The sequence below is a fragment of the Populus euphratica genome, unplaced genomic scaffold (assembly GCF_000495115.2).
Source record: "Populus euphratica unplaced genomic scaffold, PopEup_1.0 scaffold51.1, whole genome shotgun sequence".
NCBI classification, from domain to species: domain Eukaryota; kingdom Viridiplantae; phylum Streptophyta; class Magnoliopsida; order Malpighiales; family Salicaceae; genus Populus; species Populus euphratica.
In genome coordinates, this window is record NW_011499932.1 from 551,227 (window position 1) to 573,916 (window position 22,690).

Here is a 22,690-nt window from a genome sequence, read left to right on the forward strand (position 1 = left end):
ATATATAGTTTATCTAGCCTAGAGACCCCCCACCCCTCCTCTCTTCCTTGCAACTAACAGGCTATATGTAGTGAATTACTTCAATTAAACTTGCAATTCAAGTTAAATAAGGTGTATATATATCAAGAAGGTTCATGCAAAAACACATAACCAAACCATTGGGCTTGAAATTCAACCTGTTTCCATATTATCCCTCGTCAAAGGCAATTCGGGTATAAAAAAAAAATTATATGTTAGCCATGCATAAAGTAGTTACAAAAGAAGAACTTGATCAGAGATTAAAGAGGAAGTCAAGTATAGTAGCTTACATAGATATATATCGTAGTGGTACAGTGGCCCAGATGATTACGAAGCAACAATGCCCAGAAGAGAGAGCAGAATCAAGAAGCTTTCAGCCTCTCTGTCGAAGAAGATTAACGCAAGACGAATTATGCTTTACGTACGTACTCCAATATATGGGGGGAACGAGAGAGGGAGGAATGTTACTAGTTTGAGGTTTGTGAATGAAGTTTGATTAGCTTATATAGAATGTTAAATACTTGTGGAAGAAATTTATTGGAAGAAAAATCATAGAAAAGGGAACACGTACAAAAGTCAAATAATATTTATCGGCCACGTTTGTGTTGATTTCTTCCTCTTTAATGTCTCTGTCTTCATGTCTCACAATCATTTCCCCACATGCTTCCCTATGTTTTTGGCTTTCTTATCGTGTGGATATACTAGTCAAATATCCCATGTTTGTAAGAACAAGTAATTAGTGAAGAAAAATGCACCATCCTCTTTGATCTTCTCACTTAAACAATGGCCAAACACGTCTTTCAATTATGTGATGAGGAGGTAATTTAGGCCAAGATATGTGTCTGCGTGGATGGTAGCTAGCTAGCTAGGTCCTGCCCAGTTTACACATGCAGGAAAATTTTTGCTTTCAAGATATATCGTATCATTCTGTAGAAGTACTTTTTATTTGAATCAATTCTCTAGCGTTGAATTTAAATAGAATCGATGAATTCATTTTATTTTTTATATTAAGCGCAGAGTCAAACCAAGCCAATTTGAAGAAGTGGTCTGGCACGACTTGATGAATCACTTATAGAAAGGATTCAACTTCGTTCACGGATCCTCTCCTCAAATATGAATAAGGAAGAAGCAACTCATCAAGACAAAGCTGAAGAATCGGCCTATACTTCTCGTCACTTTCATCTTATTATTCTTTAAAAAACTTAAAAAAAGAAGATTAATAGATAAAAATGAAATTTTACAAGCATCATACATGACTTCCATTTAAGGAATTTGAGGGGTTGGTTAGGGTTTTAGAGAAATTATTATATGGACTTATTGATTATAAATAAAAATTTAATTATAAAAAATAAAAATTTAACAAAATTAATCATATTATAAAGACTCATCGTACGTAATTGTTAATAATTTATTATTATACATAGTCGAGTCCATATATACCAACTAATACAAATTATTTTGGTTCAATGAACAAGATAATTGTAAAAACAATTTTCTCTTTTTAGATACCAAGTTCGCTTAGCTTATGTCTGAAAATGGACAAAGAAATGTCCAATTGTCTATCATCAAGCTCTATGTACTGGTGCCAGATTTTAGGTTACATCAATGATCTTATCAGCTGTGATGTTGTAAGAACTACCGTGTTAGAAAAACAGGTGCCCTAATTTCCAGAACGTGTTGATTTTCTTGCATGTCCCATCATGGTACGTTTGCAAAAAGGTCAACGATAACATGGTTGGGTCTATCCTATGATTAAGGATTTAGGATCGACGATGGTGATGATCTTATCTGGCTGAGTCGTCATGCTGTAATTTCTTCTGATGGAAGGGAACGTTGTGGCATGGACTTCTCTTGTTGAACGTGTTAGCTGGGTGGAGATTTGGCTCTTGTTTTAAGATTTAATTAGAGGGTGTGTTTGAGTTAATTTTGATATATGGAGAGGATTTGTTCTTGACAAGTCTTCATTTTTTTCACCTAGAAAATGACTATTCATAATATTGCTGATAATTTAGGGAGGAAACTATAGGTTTATGCTATTCCAAATTGCAGCATTTAATTTGCATCGATCGATGAATGGAGGAACTTCTTTTTACCTGCCTGATTTAGCACATTCATACCAGGGAGATAGCATTTTTATTATTGTTTGGGATAAAAAAATATAAAAACAATAAAGACAAAACATGTTTGATTGAAATGATAAAATAAAATATAAAAATAATTTTATTTTTAAAATAATTTTAGAGTGAATTTTGTACTTTTAAAACAAAAGATACAAATAAGAGAGATATATCTCTAAAAACAATATTTTTTATTTCTAAAATATTTTTATAAAAAAACTTTTAATTTTAAAATTGATAGTTTTAATACTCAATCAAGAAAAAGATTTAAGTCAAATTAGAATAATTAATCCGAGTTAACCTAAAAACAAAAATATATCATTTAGCACATATAAACAATTATTTTATCTTGCATATCACTATTAAATATAATTTTATTTTTGTCTTACAATATGTCTTGTGTATTTTATTTTTGGTTTATCTTTTGTGTATCGAAAAATATGAAGACGTCAATATTGCACTTACACTGTCCAGTTACAATTTATGGCCATACACCGCTGCGAACACTGATTGATCAGTGTCCACCAACCAGGAAGCAACACAAGTATAGTGTTGTTTTTCCCTCCATTTCTGCAGCTGATTCTTTTCTCTTTTCTGTTTCATCCTTGTGTGCAATTCAAAAACTCGAATCACTTCTGTTTTCAGAATTAAATTATAGTAAAGAATCGGTGCCAGTCAATTATCTTTGCTTTTATTTGATGCATCACGACATAATCATCACCCATCACCCAGGCTGGCTGGTGAAAAGAGAGAGTTTTTCTTTCACTAAAATGACAAAGCTCGAGCCCATCACTTGCGACAGTGAACTCGGTCCTGTAACAATGCCTAACAACCAACCATGCTGAAGCTGTTGATGCATTCAAAATATTAGACAAGAAATCTAAGACCCAGCAGCTTTACTTCGTGCCAAGATCGAACATGTTCTAGCTCACAACTGGACTAGACTGGACACTAAACCAGCTCATTATACTCGTAACCAAGAGATTCCCGCCTAAGGCAATCACATGAACCAAGACAGGTCGAACTGAGAATCTCTGTAAACAGTGTCAGTGGACTCAAACGAACGAACCAGCCTCTCTCTATCAAAAGGGCTACCAGGAACACAACTTTACTTCTTGTCAAGTTATGACCCGAGAATCAAACTGGTTTGCAACTAATTGGACCGTCGAGTTATAACTTATTTTCAACTTTAAAAAAGATGAGGAAAGGCTGTGTGATGAGATATGCCCATGATCGATAAAACTTTTCATGAGCCTTACAATTAACTTTTATGAAAAGAAACAAAATGAGTATGGCATTTGCAGCTGTTAGTCCTATTGGACTCACTTCCAGGCACTGCCCTCCCATCCCTCTTCCATACGAGAGAGATGTGTTATTCACTTCTTTTTTTCCTTTTTCAGAGTGTTCCAACAGTTCTACCAGTTAAAATGCCAAGAAGTAACTCGAAAAAGGAACATCCCTTCATATTGAGATTTCACCAGGCCGCATAAGGCGAGCAACTGCGCCAGCATTTGACATTCTCGAACCTGTAATTGTGAAATTTATGTATGGTTAAACCATGGACCAACTGTTCCATTCACGAGTCCATTGTTGTGGATCCCAACACCATTTGGAATCAGTGGAGGCAATCCAACTACCATTGAAGGTGGAGCAGCAGGATACAACCCATGATTGTGGGGTAAGGTGTGGGGGCTCACATGAGGACTGGAGGCAGGACTCCCCTTGCACTGTTGGAGGGCATGAATCTGCCTGAGACCTTCCTCATGAATACGTGATATAGTCTCCAACTCCTGCATTGATAGAGCTTCCAATCCGGCTCCGTAAAGAGGGGCATGCCGGGTCATTTCATCTTGAACAGAAGCCTCAAGGGTGTGGATATATTGCTGAAAAAGAAAGGATGACCATTAATCTGACACTGCTGCCTCTAATTCACCCAAGGTGGGAAAATAACAAGTCTAACGTTAAAATCTATTGTATGGTTGCAAATGATTAATTCATATGCCATAGGTAAGAGCTTACATCATTCTAAGCTCATGCTGCGTGAAGCAGAAATGCCAGGTTTTATTGGAGTGGGAAAGGAAATAAAAGAAAACAGAGTCTGTCACTTGATAAGGTTATGTAGCAGCTCTGCTCTTGCAGTCAACAAATCAAGCATCAAAAGAGATCCCAAGTTTAATCATGCTTGCCCCCAAACCATTCGAAGTAAAAAAAGAAGCCTATCACCTAAAACACTGACATTGCATTGGGGAGTTCAAATGGCAGATTATTAAGACAATCCTTTTGAAAACAAGGTAATGGTTTTGATTCTCAATGACAATAATGGAGAACCACAAGCTTGATCAAGTATCATGACCAAGGCAGCTTTCTATATAAGAACATGATTTGAAATGACAGTGATTGTAAAATACTCAGGAGAGGTGTAAATTATGTAAGAGCAAAAACCTGGCAGGCCTGCAATTTTGATTCCATCCCATCAATATATGCTTCACACCTAGCAACCTGCTCTTCCTTCTCCCTCTTCTCTCCTTCAGTTTGCCCAACTGTTTTTGTCAATCTCCGAACCTCATCCTCCAATGACTGACGGATTTCCTCCCTTGTCACATTCTCTGTAGCATACCGTTTCAGTTCTTCATCAAATCTTTTTCGTGCAGCTTCAGCGCTCTTCAGCCTTTCAGCAAGAGCATTTTTCTCTTTTACTACTTTCTGCATGTTCATGTATAAAATGCAGCACAAGAGCTGTCAGCACCAAAGAGAGAAGAATATATGCAAACAGCTAAAACTGTTTCCAGAGTACAAACTTTATACAGTAACCCTGACCAAGAAAATATTCTAAATAAAATAATTCCATCCACCTATCTCAAGTACAAAGAAGCAAATTCTACAGGAATATATCAACCACGTATATCCACAGTGTTGATAAAAAATATCAAGCAATTTATTGCTACTTCCAAAACATTTCTCCATAAGAAAGCAATATGATCAGATGTAGCACAATAGAATAATTAATCTTTGAAAATGTAAGAAATGAAGTTAAAAGCAAAAGACGGTGAATGGAGGGAATTTTTAAACACCACTCTTAAAAAAGTCTCCCCTTGGACTGGGAATAATGGAGGTAGTTATGAACTTCATAACTATTGAAGCCAAACTTCCAATCATAACATTCTAATTAATTTAGGAAACTATACCCTAAGGATATACAAGAAACTTGATAATAACTTCATTTCCCTCCCGTTCTCTAACCAAACAAAGAAAATTATTTAACTAGCATTTCCCTAATGATGAATTGAAACAAGGAAAGAGTCTCTTTCCTTCCCTTTCCTTAATTCCCCCTCCCTTCCACTCCTCTCAAGAATTCCCAGACAGCAAGCCAGAAACAACACATATGCCCTTTACTAATTGAGAATGTAAGGCCAGATTGGCAGCTGCAGATCATTTGATTGGAATGAAATTTTGAATGGGTACACAAGACAGAAGGGAGTGGCTACCTACTAGAGCTTCAACCAGACAGCTAAGTTAGTATTTCACTTGAGAAAAGAGACAAGTCATAATGGATTGATGTGGTAAAAAGGAGAGGATTTAAAAAAGAAGGCAGTATCTTATTGTCTTACCTTCAATTCATCCCGTTTTCGGGACTTCAATTGGGAGAGCTGTGTCTCAGCATCATGAAGACGGTCTTGAAGAACTTTTTTCTCAACTGTCAGCTTTGTGATTTCATCATCTCTCTCTGAACGTAGCCATTCAAGCTGACTCTCAACTTCTTGTATTTGTTCAGAAAGTTCCTTCTTCTCCCGAGTGAAGCGATCCATCTCAGCCTTCATTTCAGACTGTCATTTGAATAGTGTTATTAACATTAATAAACACCCATATGAAATTCCCCACACGTTTACTAACTGAATTATATGAGGTACCTTTAGCCTATTGTTAGTGGCCTCACAGTCACTCAATTTTTGCAATAGATTTGCCTTCTCCCGAGCCATATTGGAATTTTCTGCTTTCCTCTCATCACGTATACGAATAATTTCATCTTCACTAGCACATAGCTGGTGCCAGAGAGCTGCCCGATCAACATTTGCAAGTTCAGCAACCTCCCGCATCATGCTCAGAACAGGTTTAACTATTTCTTGCTCCTCACAAACTAAAATAGCCAATATGTCCAAATCTAAATCTACATCACAACTATTATCAGTAGTACTGGTGGCACGATCAACAAGTCTCTTTAGCATTCTCCCTCTATAGGTCTCATTGGCATACCATTTAAATAGTATTGTGTACAGCATCTTAACAAATCCCTTCACACAAAGGTCTCTAGAAAGAGCCAGTGTCTCAGCAAGACCTAGAACAACAGAAAAATCATCACGTTGGACTCGCAGCTGTTCACTGGCTTCTTCCTCTATTATAGCATCTGTGTGCTGGAAATTTTCATTAACAAATCTGGCATTAAAATTCAATCTTTGAGCAAGGCGTCTTTCCAAGACCATTGCTACAGATTGAGCCATAATTGCTCCTCGAGCTACAGCCCTCTCAAATGTTTGGGAAGCCTCAACAGCAAGGCAAGGTATGGATAACATCTCAATCAGGATATAAATGTCTGAAAAATGACATCTAAAATGGAATGTCTGCTCATCCACCACATGGAACCTTTCAGCAGCCGATGCATTTTCTCCAAACAAGAAGAGGCCACAAGGCAATGTTGAGCAGCTATCATCAAGGGCAGCGTCACAATCAATATCTCTTAGTATGGTTTCAGCAACATCTCCCCAACTATTCACAGTTCTGCTCAAAAAATCTAGGACAAAAGGAGACACATCAGCCCCTAAGTTTTTTAACCTAGTGCGAACTGATCTGACCTACAAAAGATAACAGAGCAGGTTAAATGAGCATTTAATAAATCATGACAGACAACAGAATAAGATATTCTGAAAAAGAAATGCATACTGCTTCCGGAAGATGTTGACACTGGGATGCAGCCTTGAATATAAAATCTATGGTAGCAGCAAGAGGCTCATCATTTGAATCAGCCAACAGATCAAAAGACTGAATTAAAACACGCTCCCACACATCACTGCCACACTCCAGTTGACTAAGAGCACCAAAAACCTAAGCGTGACCATCAAAATCACACAATAAGATATCTGGCAATAGACTTAAAAAAGAGTTGCATGTGCAGTTGGTCAGAAATGAGAGGGAATCTTTCAAAAAAAGTGTCCTATTGTATTCAACAGTTATCTTACAGGCATCCACAGTGCAGGTTCTGCATCAGGCTTTTTAAGTCTTTCAAGAAGTGCATAAGCCGCCAATGGATGCTCTGCATGCTCAACCAATTTGGGAATCAAAGAAACCAGGTCTGGCTGCAGATGCTTGGGAGCTTTATCCAGTACAAGAGCAATTTTTTGTGCAGACTGAGGTCTTCGTCTTGGCTCTGGGCAGCCATGTGGAACAGCTCCATCTAGGGCTCTCAGTGAGTTAACAATCAGTCCCAAGAGCTCCTCAGATTGTTCTGGCCACTTGGTCTGAAAGTTCATCTTCTCCAATTAATTAATATAAACTAAAATATTAGTCAGGAAAAGTTGCCATTTATGCAGAAACTCATACCTTAGAGCGAAGAGAAGCATTTTCCAAAGCACCTCCTGCTGTTGTTACTGGTGGATACATAGGCTGTCCTGGAAGAGCTTTTCCGGGCATATTAGTCCCATTTATGTCAGAGCTCTGTACAGCAGATGCTCGTTTAGAATCATCTAGACCAGAATCCAACCTTTCATGTACAGGAAATTGAGTGGATTCAGTTGCTCCGCTTCCCCTGTCAGATTCCAAAGGGCTGGCAGCACCACTGCCGTCAAGAGAAGGCTTTGAGTGCGCATCAGAGGAATCATCATTCAAACTTCCTTCCAAAGGTTGGCAACATTCAACCATTATGTCCAATAGTAAATCTATGATTGCCTGCTGCAAAACTTTAACTCCCATCAACAAATTCATCAAGCTGGGAGAAGATTCATCAGCCTTCGCAGCCTTCTTTCCATCATTGCCACCGGAAAGCTTGGTTGGAAGAAGCAGCTTCTTTACTTTAGCTGGTTCATCAAGATAAACACGTAGTCCAGTCAGAAAACCAGCAATTGCTCCAGCATCCATTAGAAGCTTTTCTCTTAAGGTAACCTGAGGCTGTGAAGGATTATCTCCGTATGTGAGGTGAAACCCAGCTCTGGAAAGAAGGTTTCTAAAGATATCTTCTTCATCTCCACTTATTCCTTCACTATCATCAGAATCAATGAGTTCATCAGGATCAGTTGTTAAAGCATCCTGATCATCCTCGGATGCCAAAACCTAAGAGAAGGCAGAACACACATAAACATCTAGCTAGCATATGAAAAAGAGGACAGGACCAAATAAAACATGTTACTTCTAATCTCAACAAATTGTACAAAGTACAGGCTATTGAAAATAGGAAGATGCAGAGAACGAGTAAATCTTTAGAACACAAAAAACACGCACAAAAGGTAAAAGAAAAAAATCAGAACCAATGAACTGGTACTAAAGTCATGAATTTTCTATTGTTACATGCATTTTCCTGACTTGTATTGTGGTGCTTATAAATATAATTACCAACATGTGGGACGGGATGGTGGGGTTTGGGGATGGAGGACAACTACCCCCCTTATGTATTCCAAGGCCTATTGGCCCATAGATGAACCAAAACAAATGATATTCTTATAATTCTGAGATAAAAGAACTTAAAAGAGTGTAAAATCTAAAACGCCAGGCTGATGTAAATACAATAGATTTTAAAAACTTGGACACAAAGCTCTCCGTATACAGAAGGTTAAAAATCATGTAAAAACATACAGCAAGCACACAAACCAAGTGGCATATCACCATACAAGAATCTCAAAGCACAAAATAGTAGGCAATAATAAGAGAAGAAGGACCATAATTCTAACCTCTAAATCTGAAAACTCGAACCATGGGCAGCAATCTAAAATTTCACATACAAAAACAACAGTATCACGTGCGAGGAACCCTGCATCTGTTTCCAACATATCTGACACCTTCATGAATTGCAGGACAGAATTATTCCATGTCTTCGTACAAATAGATGACTCCTTCCACACAGTCTTGGCTGGATTTTTTTGATTCACAACAGCCATCCTGTATCTGACCCAAAAGTTTTTATCTGGATCACTACAAACTGACTGATCACTCTCTAAATATATGCATATGGTGTCAAAGGACTCATACACTCCTGCAATGGCAAAAATAAGGACCATCAGTTGAATAAAGAAAGAGGCAACCGCAACCAGAATTTCAGCTGAGAAGGAACCAGAGATAACTACCCACCAATCCGAAGCTCACAGCCACCAGCTTGGAAGAACTTGCTAAATATTTTTCGAGTTTCCATTATTTCTTTGAAGGACAAGAAGTTCTCCACCTTCCATGTAAATGAACTTTTTTTCCCAACCTTGTCAATCTGGGAAGTGCCATTAGTTGACTCAGTATCCTGATCCGTAAAATCTTGCATAATGGATGTTTCTTTCAAAATGAGAACCTCCGCAGAGAATACAACGGTATCTTGAACGAGAAACCCAGAGTCTTGATCAAACAGGCTTGTGAGTGTCACGAATTCACGCCAACCCCAATCTTTTGCAGCTTTGGAATAGCGATTTTGAGATTCCTTTGTGACAGACTTCTCTTCCATCCTCTGGTTGACAACTGACAATCGATGGCTCACAAAACAACTCCAATCGCTAGAAGTATTTCGCAAATCTGTAACTTCAAGAAACACTGAAAGATGGCATGGTGGCTGAGACTGCCCTGATACCATCAAGCATATAGGAAATTCCCATCAGTTCACTCTCCTAGAAAACTGTCAGTTTGGCTTACATATTATCTTGAATCCATAATTCATATAAGTAAAGATAAGGCTAATTAATAGAACTGTGAGTTTGGTATACATATCTGGCAATTGTACAATTAGCTTAAAAAAATAAAGCATTTGATTCAAGAAATCCTTCTCTTTCCTATTACAGCCTATGAACCAAAATAAAAGTAACTAGCTAATTATAAGCAGTAAACAACAATGCATAGTGTTTGGCAACCCCTTAGTCCAGTTAAATGAGTTCATCACTAATTGGAAAAAAAAAATTACGAATCTACTTCAAATAAGTCCAGCATAACAGACAACTATCAACAATAAGAAATAAACTCTATCATGTTTACAGGCAGGAACTACAACATCTCAACTATCCATATGAGTAATTAACAGTTAGGGAAAGATTTTAATAATAAAGTCGAGGCATACAAAAAGTCCACAACATAAAGATATATGAGTAACTATAAGTTCATAACTAGATGTTATTAATGAAAATCTTGCATACCTCGAGGATAAACAATGAGTCGGCAATCCCGGTTCCCAATCTGAAACCTCCTGCTCTTGATGCAAAGACCAGTAATCTTCCTCTTCTTCAAAAGATCCTTCAACCTCATGAAATTCTCGATCCTCCAAGTGAATTTCCCCATGTGCCCATCAGACTTCCTCGCTCCACTCCCAATCCTCCCTCCAATTAACCCCCCATTCTTCGAAAAACTACTGAACTCCTTAATCACATGAAATGAAGTACTAAACACTGCAGTATCATCGACCAAAAACCCCGACTCAGCCCCAATAAAATCAGCCATCTTCATATAATCATTCCACCCCAAACTTGTATTATCCCCGCTTTTATTATCTGCCGCAAACCGTCCATATGAATCCCTATGCACATGATTGCTCCCCCCAGCCTTTTGATTCAAAACAGACATTCTAAACAAACACCAACAACTCCTATCTGAAACACCTGTCTTCTCCGTATCCTTACTCTCCAAACACATAGACAAGTAATCCGTTCCATTCACAGAGCTCTGATACACACTGATCCTCAAATTACATTCCCCTGCTGGAAACACCGGACTCATTATCTTCTGAGTCTTAATCATTTCCTTAAACAAACTAAAATTATGCACTTTCCATGTACATTTGCCACTTAAAACATCCGATACCGGTCCCACAGCTACCGAACTGGACGAAATTGATAACGAAACCCCCGACTGCACCTCATTATTATTAGTGCTACTACTACTATTATCACGCATAAAACTAACAGATTCGTTTAAAATCAAAATATCAGCGGTGATTAAAACGCAATCATTATTAAACAAATAGCCCAATTTGGAATCAAATACGGTAGAAGCCGGGGTAAAATCACACCAACCGTGTGATTTTTTCTTACTGGAAAACCGATGCCATGAATCACGGTGTATAGTTTTGGAATCATCAAGTGGATTAAAAATGGATAAACGGTAGCTGGCAAAACAATCCCATTTTGACGATGATGTACCGCGCGGGTCCATGATTTGAAGGTAGACTGAGATGTAGCCAGGCAAAGCTTGAGAGTCACCTTTAGGGTAAATTAATAAACGGCAATCGTAACCGCCTACCTCAAAATATTTACTCCATAATGCCCTAGCTTTAACACGTGTAAAACTCTGTACCGTCCATTTGCAGGTTGCCGAATACTCCCCTCGCCGATCGATTGTCACGGTTTCTGCTGCCGCTCCGTTCGTTCCGTCTAGCGTTGTCCCCACAGTGATATCGTCGATTGTCGAGGTTGTTGTTGTCGTCATTGTTGTCGATGATGAGGTGCCGAGAGAGGATTGGTCGGAGTGAGAAGGTATAGGGGCAGATGATGAGCAGGTAGAAGATGTGGCTGCCGCTTCCATTGAAGTGGCGGTGGTGGTGCTGCTGCTGCTGTGTTTCATTGTTTGTTAGGGGTTTTGGTGTCTGGAGTTATTTATTTATTTATTTTTAATTTAATTCTCTCTGTACTTTTGTTCCCAATAAAAAAAAATAGAGAGAGAGAAAGGAGGTGAAAGAGAGGAGGGATATGTGGGCGTGAGGGTAAGAGAAGAGCCTTGGACAGGGAACGGCTCATTGTAGTCAACATGCGCTTCTTCTTCTTTTCGTTTTTTCTCTTTGGTTTTTTTGGGTTTTCTTGCAGTCAGGATCCGGTGTGGCGTGGGTGTAGGTTTTGTTTGTGTGAGGCTGAGGAAAATTTTGATGTGGGGTCCACGTTATGGGGCCTGGTTACGACGCACATGCGTGGGAGTGTGGACAGTAAGCCGTAAAGGCAGCAAACTTTTTTAAAAAAACATTTATTAATTTTGTTTGTGTGCATTGATATATTTGTTTTGGGATTTTTATAAAAAAAATAATAATAACAAAAACACCAGCACCACTCTTCAATTTTTCAAAGTCATTATCTAATCTTGAAAAAAAATTATAAATTGATTCTCAAGTTTTTTTAAAAAAAATAAGTAAGTATTTTTAAAGAAAAAATAAAAAATAAAGTAATTCTAGATCACTCTTAAAAAATCTATTAGTTTTATAGAAAACTATCCAATCTAATTTTAAGAAAAAATATTAATTGATTGTCAAGGTTTTTGTTTAAAAATATTTATATGTTCTGTTTTTATTATTTGATTTGGAATTTTTGTAAGCAATAAAAATAAAAATAAAAATAACATCAATGATAATAACAATACCAACACCATTGTTTCAATTTTCCAAAGCCATTCTATCTAATTATATATATATATATATAGAGAGAGAGAGAGAGATTGATTCTCAAGCCTTTTGTTTTAAAAATAAATAAGTATTTTTAAAGAGAAAATAAATAATAAATAATATTAGATCACTCTTAAAAAATCAATTAGTTTTATAGAAAATTACTCTATCTAATCTTGAAAAAAAATCAATATATTTGTTTTAAAAATAAATAAGTATTTTTAAAGAGAAAGTAAATAATAAATAATATTAGATCACTCTTAAAAAGTCAATTAGTTTTATAGGAAATTACTCTATCTAATTTTGAAAAGAAGTATCAATATTTTTGTTTCAAAAATAAATAATTACTTTTAAAACAAATTAAAAACCGAAATAATATCAGATCACTCTTAAGAAGTCGATTAGTTTGACAGAATTAATTAACAAAACTCTTTAATTATTTACGAATAATCCTTGACAAAATTAGCAGCACAAGAAATCTCTTTATTTCTTATATATTTTTACAGTGGAATATTATTAGATTCTTCCCAGCCACCATAATTAATTTTCCACTGCATGGTCTAATTCGATTGGAGGGGTATGGTTGTGATTTTATTGAAATTTCGAATGTTAGAATTTTCTAATTAGAGATTGCCTTTTTGAGGGGAAAAGAATAGAATGACGATCCATTTAAAGGAAGGATGCAGAAATTCCACGTTGTTTTTTTTCTTTTTTTTAATTGGACCACGTCAGGGATTAGCTAAATATCAATGTGACTCTATCCATAGGCGATGATGATTCTCCTATCCCATCAGATGCGTGTGACGTTAACGGAATGACTGGAAATCATGACGATTCAGTTTTTTCCTTAGCATTCACTAACCGGCGGGAATAGGCTAACCTAAGCAGGCTACAGTTTTTTAAGTTTTTTTTTTTTGGTTGAATTGTGTTTTTCAAAAAAATTATTTTTTTTTTTAATTATTTTTATGAATAAATAATATTAGATCACTCTTAAAAAGTCAATTAGTTTTATAGGAAACTACTCTATCTAATTTTGAAAAGAAGTATCAATATTTTTGTTTCAAAAATAAATAATTACTTTTAAAACAAAATAAAAACCGAAATAATATCAGATCACTCTTAAGAAGTCGATTAGTTTGACAGAATTAATTAACAAAACTCTTTAATTATTTACGAATAATCCTTGACAAAATTAGCAGCACAAGAAATCTCTTGATTTCTTATATATTTTTACAGTGGAATATTATTAGATTCTTCCCAGCCACCATAATTAATTTTCCACTGCATGGTCTAATTCGATTGGAGGGGTATGGTTGTGATTTTATTGAAATTTCGAATGTTAGAATTTTCTAATTAGAGATTGCCTTTTTGAGGGGAAAAGAATAGAATGACGATCCATTTAAAGGAAGGATGCAGAAATTCCACGTTGTTTTTTTTCTTTTTTTTAATTGGACCACGTCAGGGATTAGCTAAATATCAATGTGACTCTATCCATAGGCGATGATGATTCTCCTATCCCATCAGATGCGTGTGACGTTAACGGAATGACTGGAAATCATGACGATTCAGTTTTTTCCTTAGCATTCACTAACCGGCGGGAATAGGCTAACCTAAGCAGGCTACAGTTTTTTAAGTTTTTTTTTTTGGTTGAATTGTGTTTTCCAAAAAAATTATTTTTTTTAATTATTTTTACGTGTTTTAATTTTTTTTGATGTGATAGTATGAAAATAAATTTTAAAAAAATAAAAAATATTTTAAAACATCATAAATAAATTAATCTTCTTTATACGCTTTTAATCAGAATTGAAACCTAATTGGCACAAAAGCTTATTAGTGATAGGGCTTTGCTGGACTTTGAGATCGTGTAAAATGACAAGTTCTTTTAAAAAAGCATAAAGTATAATAGGCTACCTTTCATTTTCGAACTTGAGATAGGGAAAGAGCAAACACAATGTTAGGTAATATTAAGATGAGTAAAAAAAATTTAAAAATTGATTAAATTGAAAAAATTAGAAAAAAATAATTAAAAAAATTAAATTGTAAAATAAAATAATTAAATTGATTGGGATTTTAAAAAACCAAATGGTTTGATGGTGTTAAATGAAAGTGTTTACACTAAAAATAAAAATTTATTAGTTGACAGGGATTTAAATAAATATAATAAATAATGACTCTGACTCGTGTGAATCTAAATAAATAATTTTTTTATTTTTTATTTATTTTAATAAAAAATAAATATAAAATGAATATTGTTAAATTTAACTTTAAACATGTTTCGAAGTTAGCTGAAGATATAATTTATATCATATTTATGCACATGTCAAATATTTATATATTTTTTAATTTAATATAATATATAAATATTTCAATATTAATATATTATATATTATATATTTTATGTTAAACAATAAATAGTATTTAAATGGATCAATACAAAAGGTAAAGTGTCACAGGCTATGTGTGTTCGTCATTGTAATAGTTTTCAATGTTGCATTTTTGAAAAAATAGGTTTTAAAAAATTATAAATTATAGTTTTTTTAAATAAAATTTAAAGTAGTAAATCTCATATGAAACTGTAGTGAATATTGACTAACTAAATATTTTTAAATTTATAATTAAAGTATAGTATAGACAGTAGCATGCTACACCACATCCAGCGGCAAGATTTTTTAGTTTTTCAATCCCTCTTTGAAAAATTAGATTTTTAGCACTAAAACAAAAAAGAAGATTAAATTTTGCCCCTCCTAATTTTTTTTCCCCTAAATAATCCCCAAACTAAAATTTATTAGCTCCGCCACGCCACATAAATAAACAAAGTGGAAACAAACGCGCTGTTAATTTGCAAACTACAGGACCGAAAAGTGAAAAAAACACAATTACCAGAGAAAAAACACTGGTTGTATATTTATAGCCTCTTCAGGCCCCACGTGTCGTTCTCCAGAGTCGAAAGATCAACGAAACCTCTGTAAGCCCGAGTGTGACTCGCACTTTCCTTCAACGCCAACTCGGACAGAACTCACTCCTATGTATTCACCGTCGATTGCCGCCTGACTCAGTAATCACTGTAAGATCCTCCAAAATTCCCCCTTCAATTTCAATTTGCAACTCATTTTTTAGAGCTAAAAAATCGATCTTCTTTGCTTTTTAGGGTTTCAATTGATCATATCTGTAAAAAAATTGAGATTATTTAACAAAGAATCTTAAATGTGAAGTATGTTTCCAAAGGACTGGATAATACTGCTTGGCATATTTTCTGCTAAGCATCTTAATCCTTAAGCATGTTTTGTAATGTAATCCTTTTAACTTGGTCTACACTTGTTACAACAGACCAGATTGTGCTTGGAAAATAAGCAAGCAAGGGATGCTATAATTAGTTTATTGGTGGTAGTTAATATGTTCATTTTGATGAAATTACTGTTTATGGTCCTGTCTGGCCTTTCACTGTGAAACTTGATATTTAAGGTTGTCAGCATTGTTTTTTATCCTATCAATGATACTTGGTATGTATGTGTTGCAAATTAGTGTTTTTGTTTTTTCTTTTGTATTCAGATGGAAGAAGTTTGTTTGAATAGTGAGCCGGTGTTTGACGAAGGCGATGACTATGAGGTTGAGGGAGACAGCAGTGCAGTGGGATGTGATGATGAAACTGGTGAAAATTGTTCGAAGAAAGAACGACCAGAACCGACTGTGGGTTTGGAGTTTGATTCTTTCGATGAAGCTTATGATTTTTACAATGTTTATGCGAAGGAACAAGGTTTTGGCATTAGAGTGAGCAACTCTTGGTTCAGGTCAAAGAGAAAAGAACGTTATAGAGCGAAACTTAGTTGCAGCAGTGCAGGTTTTAAGAAAAAGAGTGAAGCAAACAATCCAAGACCGGAAACAAGAACTGGCTGTCCTGCGATGGTCGTCATTAGGCTAGTGGACTCTAAAAGATGGAGAATAGTTGATGTTGAGCTTGAACATAATCATCCGGTGAATCCTCAAATCAAAAGGTTTTATAAGTCTCATAAACGGATGGTTCTTGCAGCCAAAAAAGCACAACCACCACCAGAGCCAGTCACCGAAGTACACACTATCAGGTTGCATCGTAGAGCTCTCATGAATACTGGGTGTAATGTGTACTTAAATGTTGATGAAAGGGGGCATGTTGATCATGTTGATCACTTCAAATATTTGGAACTCAAAGAAGGAGATGCACTTGCAGTGTATAACTACTTCTGTCGCATGAAGTTGACAAATCCTAACTTCTTTTACGTAATGGATCTCGATGACGAGGGGCGCCTGAGGAATGTGTTTTGGGCTGATGCCAGGTCCAGGGTTGCATATGGTTTCTTTTGTGACACGGTAACAATTGACACAACATGCCTGGCAAACAGGTATGAGATACCTCTTATTTCATTTGTTGGTGTGAACCACCATGGACAATCTGTGTTACTGGGATGTGGCTTCCTTGGACACGAGTCTATGGAATATTTTGTCTGGATTTTCAGGGCATGGATCAAGTGCATGCAAGGGCATCTTCCACAGGTTATCATTACTGACCAAAACAAACCCTTACAAAGTGCAGTATCTGAGGTTTTCCCAAACGCTCGTCATTGTTACAATGTGTGTTGTATCATTCAGAGAGTTCCAGAGAGGTTGGGAGGGTTGCAGGGATATGAAGCCATCAAAAGACAATTAAATAAAGCTGTCTATAATTCCCTAAAGATAGCCGAGTTTGAAACTTCTTGGGCTGACATGATCAAGTGCCATGGTCTTGGTGATAATAAATGGCTTCAAACGTTGTATGAAGAAAGACAAGCGTGGGTTCCAGTCTACTTAAAGGACATATTTTTTGTGGGAATGATCCCCATCCAAGAAGATGAGAGCTTGAATGCCTTTTTTGATGGTTATGTACATAAGCATACATCGTTTAAGGAATTTGTAGATAAGTATGATCTCGCCCTACACTGTAAACACATGAAAGAAGCCATGGCAGATCTGGAGTCCACAAATTCAAGCTACGAGTTGAAAACAAGATGCAACTTTGAGGTGCAGCTCTCTAAAGTGTATACAAAAGAAATCTTTAGAAAGTTCCAGTCTGAAGTTGAGGGGATGTATTCTTGTTTTAACACAAAACAGCTGAGAGTTAATGGACAAATAGCGACATACGTAGTCAAAGAACGAGTTGAAGTTGCAGGAAGTGAGAAGGAGGTTAGGCATTTTGAAGTTTTATATGATACAAGTCAAGCAGATATCCGATGCATATGCAGTTTGTTCAATTACAAAGGTTATCTATGTAGGCACGCCTTGAACGTGCTTAATTATAATGGTGTGGAAGAAGTCCCTTCTCGCTACATTCTGCCACGTTGGGCCAAAGATTATAAGCGCAGGGGTCTTCTAGATCACAATTCCGGTGACGTTGATGTGGATAACCCAATTTACTGGCATAATCTTCTGTATAGGTATGCCATTCCAGTTGTGGAAGTAGGAGCAGGGTCTTCAGATCATTATAAGATTGCATTGCAAGAACTGGAAAAGTTGTTGAACAATTTCAATCTTGCAGAGGACAACTTGGTGTAAATTCCTATATGTAGAAACTAACTAGAAATTAGAAAATGCCGATTTGTAAAACTTCTTGCGGTGTCTATTATACTTTCTTCTCATGCCACTGGTGGAAGATATGCATCTTATACGAGGTTTCCCATGTCTTTGATTCTTTGAACTTGTGGCAAGCGTTATTCTAGTTTGGTCATTGAGAATGTTTTTGCTATGTTCTATAGCCTTGGTTCACAATGCAAACAGCACTACACAGTAAGTTCAAGTTCCAGGACATGGGTTTGAACTAGTCCTTCATGTGTTTGTTTTTGTGTTTTGAATGATGTTTTCTCAAAATTTATATTATTTTTATTGTTTTGATATATTAATATCAAAAATAAATTTAAAAAATTTAAAAATATTTTATTTTAATGAATTTCTATATAAAAAATATTTTAAAAAATAATTTTTATTACAATATTAAATAAATTCAAGGCACAACAAAGATGCACCTTGAATTGGCAAAAACAAGGAAACTTCTTGCAAGACACCAATTACACTTTGCACAACTTCCATTGGTTTGTTATTGTCGTTGGATAGTTTTTTTTAATTATTATTATTATTTTAATGTTTTAATATTAAAAAAATTGTTATTTTAGTACATTTTCAAATAAAAAATATTCCTTCCAGAACAATATCAAAAAAATAATGCTTTAGCTAATCATCTCTAATTTACTCCATGAATTACCTCTGAAAGGCTTCTTTATATTTTTTCCTTCCAACCGAGGAGGCCAGGACGGCACGATTCATTGATATAACGTGGTAATCTTCAGGGATGAATGGCTGGGAATAAATATTTGCAAATGAAGAACATGTGCTGCAAAATTGGTAAGCACATGTACTAGAATTTAAAAGTCTCCCCCTTGTGATGGAGCAAATACCTTGATGGAGTTTCCAATGTGTTTTTTTATATATTAAGCTCCTGCTTAGTATTGAATTATTGACTTTCAAGCAGGAGTGAGGTAAAAAAATTTACTTAAAATTAATTTTTAAATTATTTTAATATTCTGATATTAAAAATAATTATTTTAAAAAAATATTTTGAAAAACAATTACTACCACACTTTCAAACACCACTATACCCATGAGTTTCTTAACCATGGCAAAGTATGTCAAGCTTCATTCCACAGAAGATGCATCTTTCTGAGGGAAGAAAAATAAACAAGACTCTGGAAACTTGACAGGTGCTTCCCCTCTCCCTTCCCGTCGATAATACTGAAGGCTGCACACACATGAAGGGCTTTTTTGACATCGGAAACAAGAGAAATGTATAATTATACCTTAGCTGAAAAGATTCACAAAAATATTGGTACTCAAATAACTATTATATCAATCACATGCTTCAATAAGCATCCAGCCTGCATCACTTTGTTTCCACAAGGCAGTCTGTTAACAAGAAGTGCGAGCACAGGCCCGGATAATTCAAGTATTTCACATTGCTTGAAAGAAGAAATTTAATACAACTACGAGGAGAGAAATTTCAAACAGAAAAACCCATGTTCTTAGAAAAATAAATTAATTAATAAAAAAATGCAAGCACAAAGCACACCAGATCTCACTCAAAAGTTGCTCTTTACTGAGAAAAATAAATTAATTAATAAAAAAATGCAAGCACATAGCACACCAGATCTCACTCAAAAGTTGCTCTTTACTTTCGGCATGTAGGCAGTGTAACTCCATGGCATACAAAGGCCAGCACAACATAGATAATCACTAGTAGGAGTAAAATCAAAGCAACCCTGCGAGACGTCAAAAAAATTAGTCAGTGAGCAAGAAATTCAAGTATCTCTGGTTTCAAGTGGGTAAATGCTGAAAGAAATTCTTGAAATGCATTCATGCATGTAGTTAGACATCAACAACAATTCATTTGGAGAACATACGTGAGCTTGACATTTCTCCACCATACTGCGCTGCTGAAACGACGAGCTTGCTTTCTGAAACGGAAGGTGTTTCCTTGCATGTTGGCGGTTTTATCTACAAGCAATTCCAAGCGATCACCTCTCTCCAAAACTTTGTCAATGTTCTCAATCATAACATTTCGCACCTATTACAAAACAACAGCAAATTTTGAAATTACAAGTCTGTTTAAAATGAAAAACTTAGACAGGATCCTTCAACTGGAAATTTATAGAATAATTATTGAGTGTTAGAGTAAGTTTCCATTCTAACTACGATGATAATAATGGTGTATATCCTTCATATACCATTAATTTCATTATTCAGTACCCAAGTAGGACTCGAGACCACGGAAAAGTCATTCAACCTAACACCACAGTTTGACAGAGCAACTGGACAGCAGAATCCACATTTCAAAGCACAAAATCTAAAATAAAACATTATTCCAGACATCTATCATGAATTGGTAAATAATTAAAAACCACCCTCAAAATTCATAAATCGATCCAAGAGATAGCAATCATGATTCAATCAAGTTCACCTGGCTCATTTCACCTTTCAGTCTATTTATCCTATCTGCATTCGGATCATTAGTGTAGTACTCCATTTGTTGGCTCAAAACTCTTGAGAACTCATCATTCATGGCATAGGCTTGAGCTGTAATAACTGCACGTCCGTAAGTCCTGGCAAATCTCTGATGAATGTCCTCAAGAAATGCAAACGGAATTCTTCCTGGACATAAAATCAACATTATCATCAATTTTTCCCATACAATTTACTTCTTATATTCATCCCAGGAATCCAACAATCTAGAGGTGCTAGACCCGCTTTAAAATCAAAGGCGAAGCATTCAATTTTATATGTCAAGTAAATAAAGTTAAAAACTTTTAAAGAATTCACTCAGTCTCCAAACAGGTATAGGTCGACTCCTAAGAAAAGCATTAACACAGCTCCCTAAAACATCAAAACGCAGTAATTGTGACAGTGAATGACTTGCCTTCAGCTAAAATATCAGAACTTTCCCGCACGCAATACATTTCCGATCCTCAACTAATCCATCATAAACCTATACCCACCACAAAAATCAAATGTCTGATATTCAATTAATCTATAGACTTGATAAGCTGCAAACTTTTAATGGTTTCACACATCGTGGCTTGCATCCTAAAATCCAGCGATTAATTCCTAGAATAGCTCTGAACCGACCCAGCCTGACAGGTCAATCCACTGACCCAGGGCTGGAAAAACCCGGATTTTTTAGAGCCAAGTTGTTTCAGTTTTTTTTTAAAAAAATTAAAGTTCGGGTTGACCTGGCCGATCAGCAACATGGGCCTTGGCCGAGTCGAACTCTAGGTTGGGTTTGCTAAATATGATTCCTAGTCTTCGCCTAGACGATGAGATAAACTTAATTTCAGTTGCCCACAAACAAGTGTGATAATACCACTAGACAAAGCTATGAAATTTCTAACAAATTCAACTAATTCTCCAACATGCGTAGTAGCTCAAGTCCAAAAATCCCATGTTTCTTTAAATGTCATCCAACGCAACACATAACATAATCACAACGAAGAAATCGTAACTGAGATCCTAAAATCCGTAATTAACAAAAATTAAATTAATTCATGCGAAATTAAGTGGAAAAAAAAACAAGGGGATTGAAAAAAATCTTACTGCCGGCGGTATCATCGGCCATGCAAAGAACGGCGAGGCCATCGGTGCGTTTAACATGAAAAATATAACGATCTTGAGAGTAAGAGACGTTGCTATCATCATTGCCAGGTATCTTATCCAGTATTTGCCTAGCAATCGCGCTTGCGTTCGTTGCTGTAGAGCTAAACTCCGCTAGCACCACCGATCCCCTAGCCACTAGCGCGTACAGGATCGCCATTGGGATCTAATGAACGATCGATTTTTCTCTCTGTTGGAAGGAGTATCCTTTCTTATTATTTTTAATTAGTTTGTAGCTATAGATTAAGAATTGAAAGGGAAGTGGTGAGCCTACTTGTTGTAAAAAACAGAAGAAACCGAGGGAAGGGGAAGGGAATTTAGTGGGATACGTATTATTAATTGATTATTAATTATTAACTGGGTGAGATTGGATTGGATTGCATTTTAATCAGTGTCTCAAAATATATTCGATTAAAAGAATATAGAATATAAAAATAAATTTATTTCTATAATAATTTTTATTTAAAAAATATCTATAAATATCTTTGTCTATGATAATGGAAGATTACTATAATTTTACGTCAATTCCATTTATTTATTTTTTTCCATAACGTTCATAAATGACTAAATTTTACATGAATAATGCAAGATAATGGAACATTGCAACAAATTCTTATACTTAGCAAATTTCAGGTTTGTTTTGTGTGAAGGTGGTTAGGGCATGTGAAAATCATAGAGCCTTCTTGTAATACTTTAATTTAAAAAATAAAATTAATATATATAATTAAGTTCATGGTAATTTTGAAGAATATATTTGGAGGTT

At 35.7% G+C, this 22,690-nt stretch overlaps 4 protein-coding genes across 8 annotated transcripts in view; 1 reads left to right on the top strand and 3 right to left on the bottom strand.

The window, feature by feature from the left end:
- The window catches only part of LOC105136133 (uncharacterized), a 5,529-nt gene extending 5,053 nt beyond the window's left edge, over positions 1-476 (bottom strand). The window contains exon 1 of the mRNA XM_011041349.1: positions 309-476. The gene's annotated coding sequence lies outside the window, so the exon portion shown is untranslated. The remainder of the gene's footprint in view (positions 1-308) is intronic.
- A 2,809-nt stretch (positions 477-3,285) lies between these two features.
- LOC105136134 (uncharacterized) lies at positions 3,286-12,078 on the bottom strand. Of its 2 annotated transcripts, none has more exons than XM_011041352.1 (10): positions 10,502-12,078; positions 9,465-9,938; positions 9,068-9,369; positions 7,728-8,453; positions 7,367-7,645; positions 7,071-7,232; positions 6,044-6,982; positions 5,744-5,959; positions 4,578-4,838; positions 3,286-4,018 (listed from the first exon to the last, which is right to left on the bottom strand). In XM_011041352.1, the coding sequence occupies exons 1-10, from the start codon at positions 11,919-11,921 to the stop codon at positions 3,677-3,679; spliced, it is 5,121 nt and encodes a 1,706-aa protein (XP_011039654.1). In that variant the 5' UTR covers positions 11,922-12,078; the 3' UTR covers positions 3,286-3,676. The 2 variants fall into 2 exon arrangements, with proteins under 2 accessions (XP_011039654.1, XP_011039653.1); XM_011041351.1 differs by having other exon boundaries at positions 7,367-7,657.
- A 3,481-nt stretch (positions 12,079-15,559) lies between these two features.
- Positions 15,560-18,467, top strand: LOC105136137 (protein FAR1-RELATED SEQUENCE 6-like). Of its 2 annotated transcripts, XM_011041354.1 has the most exons (3): positions 15,560-15,790; positions 16,276-17,102; positions 17,217-18,467. In XM_011041354.1, exons 2-3 carry the CDS (start codon positions 16,276-16,278, stop codon positions 18,286-18,288), a joined length of 1,899 nt encoding a protein of 632 aa, XP_011039656.1. In that variant the 5' UTR covers positions 15,560-15,790; the 3' UTR covers positions 18,289-18,467. The 2 variants fall into 2 exon arrangements, with proteins under 2 accessions (XP_011039656.1, XP_011039655.1); XM_011041353.1 differs by having other exon boundaries at positions 16,276-18,467.
- A 929-nt stretch (positions 18,468-19,396) lies between these two features.
- LOC105136138 (vesicle-associated membrane protein 711-like) lies at positions 19,397-22,315 on the bottom strand. Of its 3 annotated transcripts, none has more exons than XM_011041357.1 (5): positions 21,871-22,174; positions 20,741-20,931; positions 20,184-20,347; positions 19,928-20,042; positions 19,397-19,543 (listed from the first exon to the last, which is right to left on the bottom strand). In XM_011041357.1, exons 1-4 carry the CDS (start codon positions 22,085-22,087, stop codon positions 19,952-19,954), a joined length of 663 nt encoding a protein of 220 aa, XP_011039659.1. In that variant the 5' UTR covers positions 22,088-22,174; the 3' UTR covers positions 19,397-19,543; positions 19,928-19,951. The 3 variants fall into 3 exon arrangements, with proteins under 3 accessions (XP_011039659.1, XP_011039658.1, XP_011039657.1); XM_011041356.1 differs by having other exon boundaries at positions 19,397-19,548; XM_011041355.1 differs by lacking the exon at positions 19,397-19,543 and adding an exon at positions 22,181-22,315 and having other exon boundaries at positions 19,598-20,042; positions 21,871-22,095.
- Between the last annotated feature and the right edge of the window lie 375 nt (positions 22,316-22,690).